This window comes from Mobula birostris, chromosome 32 (genome assembly GCF_030028105.1).
Source record: "Mobula birostris isolate sMobBir1 chromosome 32, sMobBir1.hap1, whole genome shotgun sequence".
In the NCBI taxonomy this organism is placed as follows: domain Eukaryota; kingdom Metazoa; phylum Chordata; class Chondrichthyes; order Myliobatiformes; family Myliobatidae; genus Mobula; species Mobula birostris.
The window spans coordinates 9,001,216-9,014,193 of NC_092401.1; the positions used below are offsets into that span (position 1 = coordinate 9,001,216).

Here is a 12,978-nt window from a genome sequence, read left to right on the forward strand (position 1 = left end):
AACAAATCTACAAATAAGGATGAAACATGGATTGCTGCAGCAGTGGTTCCAAGTTAAATCACCAGAAACCACTCAAACATCCTGGAAAAATATTTAGTGCAGTCTGCAGTTTGTGTAGAGCTGGAACCTAAATGTACAACGAGGAGAGGAGAAGTTGGCAGCACGACACAGCGCGCGCGGCCACTCCAGTGATGAATATCTGTTATCTGTCAAGCAGGGTACCATACACAATCCTGATTTGATGGAGACGGATGTGAGAGCACGGAGGAACATCTGGTGAAACTTCTGAAATGCCTGTTTCGCTGCTGCTACCGTGTGATCCAGAATCTCCGGAGGGGAAGGCCCCGAGTCCTCGGCTTTGCTTGTTGCTCGGTGGCCGGGGTGGGGTCGAAGCGCTCGGCAGAGATGGTACTCGGTGTCCGAGGGCTGGTTGGAGGCTCGAAGTTTTCGGACGGACTCAAGAGTCGGCTGCGGTCGGGTGCTTCCAGGGTGCTGCATCGGCAAGTTTGCAGCGCTGGAGGTTCATGGCAGGAAGAGTTTCTCCCTTCTACCGTCTGCGTGAGATGTTGGGCTATCGAGACTGAGACTTTTTTTTACCGTGCCCATGGTCTGCTCTTTATCAAATTACGGTATTGCTTTGCACTGTTGTAACTATATGTTATAATTATGTGGTTTTTGTCAGTTTTAGTCTTGGTCTGTCTTGTGTTTCTGTGATATCATACCGGAGGAACATTGTATCATTTCTTAATGTATGCATTTCTAAATGACAATAAACGAGGACTGAGTGTCCTCATAATCTAAAAAAAAAATTACTTTCTCCTGGTCTGGGTACAGGCATAACAGAAACACTCTGAGGTCATTTACACTTGGAAGAGCAGATGCATTTGGAACAAGATCCCATCTAGAGCACAAAACCTTTGATTTTAACCTCTGCCTTCTGCCATGATGAACCTACTCTCAGCAACACCTCATTTTCCATCAAGGCAGCCTCCAACCTGATGGCGTGAACATTGATTTCTCTGACTCGCAGTAATTCTGTTTTCCCCAAACTCCTTCCCCCTTCTTCAATTCCTTATTCTGGCCTCTTACCTCTTCTCTTCACCTGCCTATCAACTACCTCCTTGGTGCCCCTCCTCCTTCCCATTCTCCTATGGTCAACTCTCCTCTCTTATCAGGTTCTTTCTTCTCCAGCCCTTTTGCTTTTTCCAGCTTCTTAATTCACCCCGCCCCCACCCAACTGGCTTCACCTATCACCTTCTAGCTTGACCTCTTTCCCCTCCCCTCTCTGTCTTCTTCTGGCATCTCCCCCCTTCTTCTCCAGTCCTGATGAAGGGTCTCGCTCTGAAACGCCAACCATTTATTCCTCTCCATAGAAGCTGCCTGACCTGCTGAGTTCCCGCAGCATTTTGTGTGTGTTCCTCTAATTTTAAAGATTAGATTAGCTTGGACCATCAAAGCATGCAATGAAATGAAACCTTGTGTGTCAATGACCAACACAGTCCGAAGATTGTGCTGGGGCAGCCTGCAAGGGTCATCATGCCAACACAGAATGCCCACAACTCACTTGCCCTAACCGTGCACCTTTCTGGAATGTGGGAGGAAACTGGAGCACCCGGAGGAAATCCATGCAGTCACCAGGAGAACGTACAAACTTCTTACAGACTGTGGCAGGATTTGGACTCTGACCGGTGATCATTGTGTTGTAAAGAGATTCAGCCAGTGCTTCCTTGGTGTCACTCCACCATTGGGGTTCTCCTCAGTACTTCCTCCAAGAGAGGGGCACATCCTCAGTATTGCTGATACTCTCTCAAAACTGCCTTTGACAGAGAAGAATTTCTTCGATAATCTCTTCCACCAGAACAATGCTGCTTCAGTATTGCCTCAAATACATACCCCATTGAGTCCTAGAACAATCTAATCCCAATCCAATTCGCCACTAACTTCCCTGTGACCTATTCCCCTTATATTCCCAACATCTTCCTCCTGATGTGGATGTAGAGAGGACGTTTCCTGTAGTGGGGGAGTCTAAGCCAGAGGACACAGCCTCAGAACAGAGCGGTGTTCTTTTAGAACGGAGATGAGGAGGAGTTTCTTTAGTCAGAAAGTGGTGAATCTGTGGAATTCTTTGCCACAGGTGGCTGTGGAAGCCGAGTCATTGGGTATATTTAAGCTAGAGATTGATAGATTCTTAATTAGTTAGGGCACGAAGGGATACAGGGAGAAAGCAGGAGATTGGGGCTGAGAGGGAGAATGGATCAGCCTTGATGAAATGGTAGAGTAGACTCGATGGGCCAAATGGCCTAATTCTGCTCCCATATCTTACGGTCTTATGATTCTTCTATCATTCACCTGCATTAGGAGTAACATACAATGGCTAATTAACTTACCAGCACATCTTTGGGATGAGGGAGGGGACTGAAGCAGCAGGAGAAACCAATGTAGCCACAGGGAAAACATGGAAATTATACACACACACAGAGCGCTGGAAGTCAAGATTGAACTTGGGTCACTGGAACTATACAGCAACAGCACTGCTTACTGCGTCCCTTTGTCAACCACCCTAACACTGGTATTCCCTCTGTACAACCTCCAACACAGCACAATGCACTCACTAATGGTTTTGAGAGACAGATGCTCCCTTGTTACTGTCCTTCTGATATTCTTCCAGTAATGCACTTAGTGGCGACTATACTTAATGGTGTCCGTGGCTCCCTTGTCATCTCTTGGAATTAATATAGCTTCCAAGGATTGAAGTAAGCTGCAGAGAGTTGTAAACTTAGTGAGTTCCATAATGGGCACTAGCCTCTGTCGTGTCCAGGACATCTTCAAAGAGCGATGCCTCAAAAAGGTGGTGTCCATCATTAAAGACCCTCGCCACCCATCACCCAGGTCATGCCTTGTTCTCATTGCTACGATCAGGAAGGAGGTACGGAAGTATGAAGACAACTCAACGATTCAGCTTCTTCCCCTCTGCCATCTGATTTCTGAATGGACATTGAAACCATAAACACTACCTCACTACTTTTTTTTATTTCTATACCACTTATTTAATTTAAATATATATATATGTATAGTAATGTAATTCATAGTTTTTCTCTATTATGTATTGCATTGTGCTGTTGCTGCAAAGTCAACAAATTTCATGACATATGCTGGTGATATTAAACCTGGTTCTGATTCTGAGATGGGTAATTGACGGTGAGCATGAATACGGTGGGCCGAAGGGCCTGTTTCTCTACTGTATGACTCTCTGGCAGAGCAGGTTGAAAATTCTTCCCCTTGTGATTAATCACTTTACTCCAAGAGCACCACAACCTTGCCGTATGGTTTGCATGCTTGTGAGCCTCAATGACCTGGAGAGCTATGTTGGCCAGTGTGAGGGCCTTGTGCTTTAGCGTTTGGTAGGGTCACTCATGCCAAACAGGTCAAAGGGTAGAGAACAGACTATGAGTGGCCACCGGTCCTCCAAGTTCAGGGGTTCAGCTCAGGGCGAACAACCCGGACTGGTCAAAAAAACAATTGTTATAGAAACAGCAATGAAGAATACAGTCAGAGATGGAGAACTTTCATTGCTGCCTTAAACGCCAGCAGTGTAACAGACAATAAATAAGTAAAATTAATTGATTTGTAGCTTCAATGATCACCTCACACACCTACTACATGCTGCCCCTGTCAGCTTTTACAGGTATGCTGAGGACACCCAGATCCATTCCCCACTTGCACCGGCAACCTCCCTCTTCTTCCTCCACTTCTCAGTGATGTCCAGTTAATCAGCAGAAAGTCTGATGGCATCAGCCTCAGTCTGCTCTGCCCTCAGTGCCGACTCAGTTTTGTTCCCGGTCAAAGACACAGACGTCGAGCACGAGTGAAGAGTCAGGTCCCACCTCCTCTCTCCATCAGCCCGTCTCTGGAATGCAATCCATCACTCTAGAACATTGCCTGCCACCGGCCCAGATTCCAAGTATTTGACCATCACTGCTCCACAGAATGGAATATTGCTCAGTCTCTGGAATATCACCCGTCACTGTTGCAATCTTAGAAATATCACCCATCTGAACCCCAGATATCACCCCACTATCAACTATCAATGCTCAAACCACAGAGCATCACCTATCCATACCCCAGACAGTAGAATATTATAGAAACATAGAAAATAGGTGCAAGAGTAGGCCATTCAGCCCTTTGAGCCTGCACCGCCATTCAGTACGATCATGGCTGATCATCCAACTCAGAACCCTGTACGTGCCTTCTCTTCATATCCCCCTGATCCCTTTAGCCACAAGGGCCATATCTAACTCCCTCTTAAATATAGCCAATGAACTGGCCTCAACTGTTTCCTGTGGCAAAGAATTCCACAGATTCACCACTCTCTGTGTGAAGAACTTTATCTATCCCTACCCCACACTGCAGGGGTTCCCAACCTTGTTTATGCCATGGACCTCTACCATTAACCAAGGGCACCCCTGCTCTAGAACGTCACCTGTTATTTGCTCTGGTATATTGTCCAATGCTGCACTAGTCTCTGGAATATCAGTGTTATAGCCCCAGATATCCTGTTACCACCATAGGTCCTGAAGATCGACTATTATGGCAGCAGGCTCAGGAATATTGTCCATCCCTGCCCTAGTGTCTGGAATACTGCCTTAAATGCAGGAATGTTGCCCATCATTGTCCCAAACTCTGCAATGCAGAGGCCACCAAGCAGCAAATTTTCTTTGCTATACTATATGTTCTGGTATCTTTTAGTGAGGCAGGAACACTTGAACTTTCCCCTCTGCGTTACTGGTGCTGAACCTGTACCTAATATAAGCAGTTCAGATACCAGACCTGCAGCAGATATAATTAATTCCTTTCATTCTCTGAAAGCTTTCCACTTGAAATTTTGATACATGTTCAATCACAAAAAGTAACCCTGAAGTGTTAAAGCTGTTCCTCTCTCTAAAATCTCCATTTCAAAGGGTACAGCCAACAAGCAGTTTGGGCCCACAATGGATGAACACAAGAGATTCTGCAGATGCTGGAAATTTTGAGCAACACACACAAAACGCTGGAGGAACTCGGCGTATCAGGCAGCATCTATGGAGGTGAATAAACAATTGACGTTTCAGGCAAGTCTTAATGAAGGGTCTTGGCTTGAAATGTTGACTGTTTATTCCTCTTTGTAGACGCTGCCCGAGTTGATGGATTCCTCCAGCTTTTTATGTGCGGCCCATCATCTGTAGTCTGTTAGAATCAGATCCTGTGTGTAGCAGCCCCTTTCAACTGCAAAGGTCAACTCCTCGTCTGTTAAACCTTCCCTCATGAAATGAAGAGACTCACGTCACTCACTCTGCAGGAAGGGCAAATATTGGTTGGAAGCAGAAGCAGGTTCCCGTGTTGAAATGGCTGTTTAGCTGGGGAACGGAACCTGTGGGTTCAGCCTCAACAACACCACAAGGGCTGGAGGAAACAAAGCCGGGTTCAGAGCTCACAATTGGCGGTCAGCGCATGAAATCCTTACCAAGACTGGACACTGGAGTGCCGACGGTATTCTCGAATGTTCTTATTCAGGTGCAATTTGCGGAAGAGCCGGGGTGAATTCCGTGGGGAGCATCGCGGAGACAGGGGCCCGATTCCATACAGCCTCGGGCGGAACAGGTCCCAGTTGGGCGAGTCCGAGGAACCGGGGAAAAATGCCTCACCCTCGACCTCTTTCCGAGCCGTTGTGACCCCCAAACGGCTCTGGACCTGGACCTGTGGGAGAGGCGGCTCTGCCAGGGAGCGCTGTGGTCTTAGAGTTCCTTCCATTCAGGCAGGATCGCAATGATCTGTTCCGGGCAAATGGCACAAGCGTGTGGGAAACAGCACGCTGTTACAACTCAGTAACTCTAATGCAGGGGCACGCTAATCACAAAGTCCTTTCTACTTTGTATTGATTTTGATCACGAAAAGCAGAAGTATTCGACTGTAGTATATAGGGTTCTTTGAAATCTTCAGAATTTCCCTCTCTCTCTTTCCCATGTATCTAAGTTCCTCTGTTAAATTTGCAAACAGGCAAAAGGGTACCCGGTTGATGTTCCAACTCATATAATCCCGTATTCACACACCGAATGACGTCCACCTCGGCATTCTGTATCGTGAAACATCAGCCTCCCTGCTCCCGGATGTCACCTCTCCTCACTTAGAGCCTCCTCTAAGTCAGTCTCACCGGCTTTCCCTCCAAATGCCGTCCCGCCCTGAGTGAGAGAGGTTCCCGCTCAGGTTCCCGGGTGCTCACAGGAGATGGGGACTCGCGGAGCACGCTTCCCACTAGTTGACGAACACCGCGATAAGGTGCATCTTCATGGCCCGGAGCTGGGGGCAGCTGAAGTCTCCCAGACGTTGCCCCTTCTGCAATCTGCCCCGGGAGGAATACTCACTTCCCCCACCGAGCACACTGCAGTTGGCAACAATCTCCGAACCACCCTTTCTATGTAAGTGCTATCAGGAAGTGAAAGATCCCCTCGATGTTTGTCCAACTCTTAAAAGTCCAGAATGCGCACATCTCCAGTTTGAGTTCACATCATAAATAGCCCGTAAGGTCACAGTTTACTCCCAATAACCTATAACTTCGCTGCATTAAAAAAAACCGAAGGATTCCGGTGAACAAATAAACGATGAATATTATTGTGTAATCTGATTTTAAAAAACTACCACTATTTAACTCTTTGAGGACCGGCCATTTTTGAAGCTATCAAGCAAGTTCTCTTTACACTTCAACGATGGTTTAAGGGTGCCGGCATGTCTCCCATGGATATTTTGACACAAACGGATTTGGGATTTTTAAGCACTTGGCTGTGTTTTATTTCGGAGAAAGGCTAGGCGTTTATTTCTGGTGTGAAAGAGTTAATGTGGTTCTGAGAGGAGGTTCCTGTTAATTTGCGGCGGCATAACTCAGACAGGGAGACTGGGGTCAAGGACAAGAATGGGAGTTGTTTACTGCCCCATCTGCTACATTGAGTTTTGGAAGCAAGCCAGCACCCTGATGTTCAGTTCCGTTCTCAGGACATGGGTGCCTGGACAGGACCAGCCGCTCGCTGGTGTGCCAGACCCAGCTCTCTCCAAGACAGGTGTAAACACACTAAAGGGAAAAATGCAGCATGAAGGTGGTTTGGGCACTCCGGCAAACCAGCCGACCAGTTCCCACTTCCTGGTCATGTGAGGTGGTGACTCTTTGAATTAAAAATGCAAACCATGGGAGGTTTGGTTCAAAGTGAGTTGGAGAGGACCTTGCCATTATCAGCATGATTCGCGGAACCCCAATAACAGCCAGGACGCCCGCCACCTTGCAGTGGAAGACAAGAATGGCTGAGGGTCAGCCCGCTAGCCCTGCTTTTTAAAGATGCTGTGGGTCATTCAGTAATTGCTTGTTATTCCCACCAGTGAAATTGGACATCCATGGGCAATTAAAAAGATTCTCTTCTTGAAAGGCTGCAGAGGTTAGTGAGCTGCTCTTGGGAAGACAATTGCATGATTTTTAATCCGCTCGTTACCCAGCGATAATTGGACAGTCTGGTCCGAAATATGTCTGAGGTATTGCACTGATGAGGCAATACTGAAGAGCAGCTCCGCAGTTTTAAAGGATGCAACTGGCACAGGGTCCGTTATTGTTCAGACTCCTGTAAGGTAGTCAGAAACACTGCAACACTTTTGGTGGCTGACAGCCTGGCTTCTCTGTATCACAGAACACAGAATACAGCTCAGGATCAGGCCATTCGGCCCGCAGTGTTGTGCCGAACCAGCTAAAATGCAAATCAAAAGCACCCAATCACTCAACCCTCCCATCTACACAAGGTCTGTACCCTTTCATCTCCCTTGCATCCATCAGCTTATCTAAATGTCTCTTAAAAGCCTCTAATGTATTTGTCTCTACCACCATACCAGGTATCCACGACTCTCTGAGTGAAAAAACTTACCCTCACGTTCAATGCATGCTCTCTAGTATTAGACATTTCTACCCCGGGAGAAAGATACTCTCTATCTGTGCCTCTCGTAATCTTATAAACCTCTATCAGAACACCCCCCCGCCACACCCCTGGGGTTGAAACGCTCCAGAGAAAGCGACCCAAAGTTCAAAGTAAAATTTATTATCAGAGTACATATGCGTCACCACACAGAACCTGAGATTCTTTATCTGCGGGCATACTCAGCAGATCTATCGAACGGTGACTGTCAACAGGGTGCTGCTGCCATCAGGTAGAAGGCACAGGTGCCCGAAGGCTCACACCACCAGGTCCGAGAGCAGTTCCTACCCCTCAACCATCAGACTGTTGAATAAAAGGGGATAACAACAATCATTTAAGGACACTTTTATCTTGTTACTTCATGCTTGATTTTTATTTATTATCTGCATTTGCACAGTTTGTTTACAGATTACAGCTCCTGATGTTTGCAATTTAGCCTCTCGTGAGAGCACATGCCCTCTAAACCAGGCAGCGTCTCGATCAGCCCCTTCTGCGCCCTCTTCAAAGCAGATTTCAGCAAAGTTTAAGTTTACGGTATTTCCTTTGTTGATCAGAATAAATAGGATCTGTAAACTTTTTATTGCTGCAACTCTACAGCGGAACGACAGCAGCTGTATTTGCTTTGAACTACTCGGGTTTATTTCTACAAATCCTGGAGCCTGCAGCCAGTCTTCGCTCTGTCACACATCTTCACACTGGGAAATGCCATCCCTGCAAATAATATTATTGATTTTTCTTAAGCTAAAAACAAACTGCTGGGCAAACTCACTGAGTCAAGCAGCATCTGTGGAGGGGGAGAGATGGTTGATGTTTTGAGTTAAAACTGTGCCTCCGGGCTAAGGCTTTCAGCAGCTCGGTTTTCACTCCAAATTCCAGCATCGTCTCCGTTTCACTCTTGACTTTTAACTCACAAGCAGGCATTTGCTATTGAAAAATCGATTCTAAAACAGGTAAATAAACAATCACTTGCAAGTGTAAAGTATATCTAATATTGTATAATGTCTCTGCTGCTTCATGAACAGTTATTGGTCTTAGAACCAATAAGACGAGCCAATAAGCAGTAGGTCTTAGAACATGCCTTAATGGAAGATGGTGTGACAGAAAGGTTTAGGGAGGTTAGGCCTAAAGCAGTTGAAGGCACTGTCACCAGTGGTGGAGTCTTTAAATTTCAGGATAAGCAAGAGAAACTCAGAGATTTCAGAGGATTATAGAGTTGAAAGAGATTACAGAGACAAAATACATGACACTATAAAGGATTTTGAAAACAAGGCTGATAAGGTCCCAGACCTGAAGCATTAACTGCTCCTCTTTCCATAGATGCTATCTGACCCAATAACGATTCTGACTATGCTGAAAATACTCAGCAGGCCAGGCGGCATGTGTGGAGAGAGAAACAGGTTCAACAACCAGCACGGCAGATGAACTAGCCTCCCCTCTACATTCCTGGTTGCCTCATTAAAGCAGTCAGCATAATCAAAGGCTCCACCCACCCCAGACATTCTCTCTTCTCCCCTCTCCCATTGCGCAGAGGAAGTAAAAATCAGAAAACACGTAACACCAAGGCTTGAGAATATTTTATATCCCACTGTTATCAGACTTTTGTACGATAAGATGGACTCCTGGCCTCCCAATCGACCAAGGTAGATTGTGAGGCCATTTGTTTACCTGCACTGCACTTTTATGGTAGATTTTACACTTCATTCTGCACTGTGTAACGATTTGATCTCTATAAACGGTACGCAAGCCAAGTTTTTCACTGTATACTCAGTGGCCACTTTATTGGGTAAAGGAGTGGAACCCGGTGTGGCCTTTCTGCTCCTGTGGCTCATCCACTTCAGGGTTCGATGTGTTGTGCATTCGGAGATGCTCGTCTGCACACCACCATTGTAAAACGCGGTGAGCTGAGTTACTGCCAGCTTGGGCCAATCTGACCAGTCTCCCTGACCTCTCCAAGCAACAGGCATTTTCGCCCGCTGGATGTCTTTGCCTTTGCTCCATTCTCTGTAAACTCTGAGCATGAAAATCCCAGGAGACCAGCAGTCAAACCACCCGGTCTGGCATAAACAATCCATGGTTATTGTTGCTTAGATCACGTTCCTTCCCCATTCTGATGTTTGGTCTGAACAACAACTGAGTCCCATCTACTGCCTTCGTCACTAGTCGACAAGCCACTACAATCCTCAATTCTCCCTTTATTTTTCCGTTCCTCAGAAACCTGCCATTCGCCTTCCTCCACACAACTCCTGTCGCCCAGTACCACCTCCCATTCACTGCCTCCATCTTCTTCATCGCTTCCTGACACCTCTACCCCACAATCCTCGACTGAAACCCTCTAACCAAATCCACACAGTCGCAACAGGATCACTGTGCTTCATGGGCCCAAATGAACCTCTTGACCGTGTCTGCGTGCTTTTGTGCATTGAGCTTCTGCAACCCAATTGGCTGATTAGATATTTACATTAATGAAAAGGTGTACCTAACAAATGGCCACAGTTACGTTTTGTAACTCCAAAACATAACAACTAACTGAAAAGAAAACAGGAGAGCCAGGAGATAAGGCATGTACTTCATTTTCACTTTTAGAGAGAAGCGCATATATGACGTGGTAGCATCTGACGTATACAGTTCATTTATCTTTACGTATTAACCTATAATAAATTATTTAAACAAACAAGAATGCTTAATCAAACAATATACTTACAATATTACTCAAATACTACTGAAGTACTAAATACACAACAGTCACTGAGTTTATCTTGGTACATGTGTAATGCCCTGGTTAAAAACATGCTTTACTGTATTTTGTTTCAGCTGCTTTTCTGCTAAACACAATATGTTCTGTTAATTAAGCTTCACAGACCAGTTTTTTGGTTTCTAAGCCGTTTGCTCAGCTTAGGAATGTTGTGTCAGCTGATCGGGTTTATCTTGGTAATGTGCTGTAACATTCTGTCCAGTGCGATGTCATGGAACAATTTGGGAGAGCTGGGCAGCGTCAGATTTCTTAAGGACCGTGGGCTGGTTTCGGTTCTTTGTTGGCCGGAGGTGCGAAGCGGAGCACAAGGGAAGACACTCGCTGAATGCTGCTCGAAGGAGAGACCCCGTTGTAAGAAGTGCTTTGTACAGATCAATGGCTCCAAGGAGCGAGTGCCAATTCTCCTGAGTTAGCCAGTTTGTTCCAGACGGTCGTTGAGGGAAATTTAAACTGTGGTTGGTGCCCTTCATGCAGAATGTGGGTTCAGCGCGCGAGTAATCAAAATGACACATCCTGGCCACTCCAGAAATGAGCTCTAACGTTCATGTGCACATTTAGACTGGTTTAACTGTAATGGACTCTTTTTTTTTCTATTACCTCTTTGTTAAATTTGAAATATCTAAATATACCTCCACTTCAATTTTATGCCGGTGTAAGGTCTGTTATGTCCTGGTGAGTGATAACTTTGCATGGGGCAACATTTGCACAGTATTCACCATAATCTCCATTCCCTATCAGAACATTCCAACTTTCCTGTTTGGCTGAACTGAAGGAGTTGGTGGTAGACCTGAGGAGAGCTAAGGTACCGGCGACCCCTGTTTCCATCCAGGGGGTCAGTGTGGACATGGTGGAGGATTACAAATACCTGGGGATACGAATTGACAATAAACTGGACTGGTTAAAGAACACTGAGGCTGTCTACAAGAAGGGTCAGAGCCGTCTCTATTTCCTGAGGAGACTGAGGTCCTTTAACATCTGCCGGACGATGCTGAGGATGTTCTATGAGTCTGCGGTGGCCAGTGCTATCATGTTTGCTGTTGTGTGCTGGGGCAGAAGGTTGAGGGTAGCAGCCACCAAATGAGAATCAACAAACTTATTTGTAAGGCCAGTGATGTTGTGGGGATGGAACTGGACTCTCTCACGGTGGTGTCTGAAAAGAGGATGCTGTCCAAGTTGCATGCCATCTTGGACAATGTCTCCCATCCACTACATAATGTACTGGTTGGGCACAGGAGTACATTCAGCCAGAGACTCATTCCACCGAGATGCAACACAGAGCGTCATAGGAAGTCATTCCTGCCTGTGGCCATCAAACTTTACAACTCCTCCCTTGGAGGGTCAGTCACCCTGAGCCAATAGGCTGGTCCTGGACTTATTTCCTGGTATAATTTACATATTACTATTTAACTATTTATGGTTTTATTACTATTTAATTATCTATGGTGCCACTGTAACAAAAACCAATTTCCCCCAGGATCAATAAAGTATGACTATGACTATCATACAACCCTAGACACCTGCTGCTTATTGAGGGTGGCTTTCTCACCGTTGCCCATGCAATGCTGAGTCACATGGTGGTTAGCCAGAGTTGGCTGACAAGCCTGGTTTATTATGAGCCACGGCAAGAGGGTTACACATATGACAATAAATCAATACTAATACCGATTTCAAGTTGAATGTCCTTGATCAGAAATGGGAAAGTGAAAAAATAGTTGTGTTTGAAGCTGCGGGGGATGGGCGGGAAGAAGAAACTGAGCATAAATGAGGTCATGGCAGAATATGTGTAAGATAGTGACTGCGTAATATTTAAGGTATGGCAACAATAGTGCTAGGGTGGAGACCCAGATTGTCCTGGTAACATTGCTGATTTTGATGTTGTCTAGGAACATAAATAAGGGCAGCTAAAGAAAGAAGCAAAGGTAGATTTTGGAACTGAGAGGCAAAATATCACAGATGGTGGAAACAGAAGTGACGTCCACTAATGGTGCGTTTTCCCCCCTTGACAACCAATTACTTCAGTTTCACTGGAGTTCTTTATGTCAAATGCCACACTAAGACACTTTCAGTAGTTTTATCCTCCCTGCATTATAAATATTCTCCACCTTTCTGAGACTCTACCCTGGGCAGCATATCAAGCTTATTCAGACTCCATTCAATATGCCAATTGTTTTGCATTGTATGCAACATTCCTGCTGTTAAGAGTGGGTCAGGCAGCATCTGTGGAGGAAAATGGACACACAACGT

General features: G+C 45.8%; 1 protein-coding gene and 1 long non-coding RNA gene across 3 annotated transcripts in view; one reads left to right on the forward strand and one right to left on the reverse strand.

The window, feature by feature from the left end:
* LOC140191255 (uncharacterized) overlaps positions 1–719 on the forward strand; it is a 31,976-nt gene extending 31,257 nt beyond the window's left edge. The window contains exon 4 of the long non-coding RNA XR_011883802.1: positions 218–719. This is a non-coding gene — a long non-coding RNA (uncharacterized lncRNA). The remainder of the gene's footprint in view (positions 1–217) is intronic.
* LOC140191253 (3',5'-cyclic-AMP phosphodiesterase 4B-like) overlaps positions 1–12,978 on the reverse strand; it is a 316,368-nt gene that overhangs the window by 142,742 nt on the left and 160,648 nt on the right. Inside the window, exon 1 of one of the 2 annotated variants that reach the window (XM_072248488.1) lies at positions 5,501–6,554. The exons of the other annotated variant lie outside the window; for it this stretch is intronic. Within the exon in view, the coding sequence (XP_072104589.1) occupies positions 5,501–5,787 (287 nt within the window). The 5' untranslated portion in view covers positions 5,788–6,554. Of the gene's footprint in view, positions 1–5,500; positions 6,555–12,978 lie in introns of those variants that run through there. 2 annotated transcript variants of the gene reach the window in all.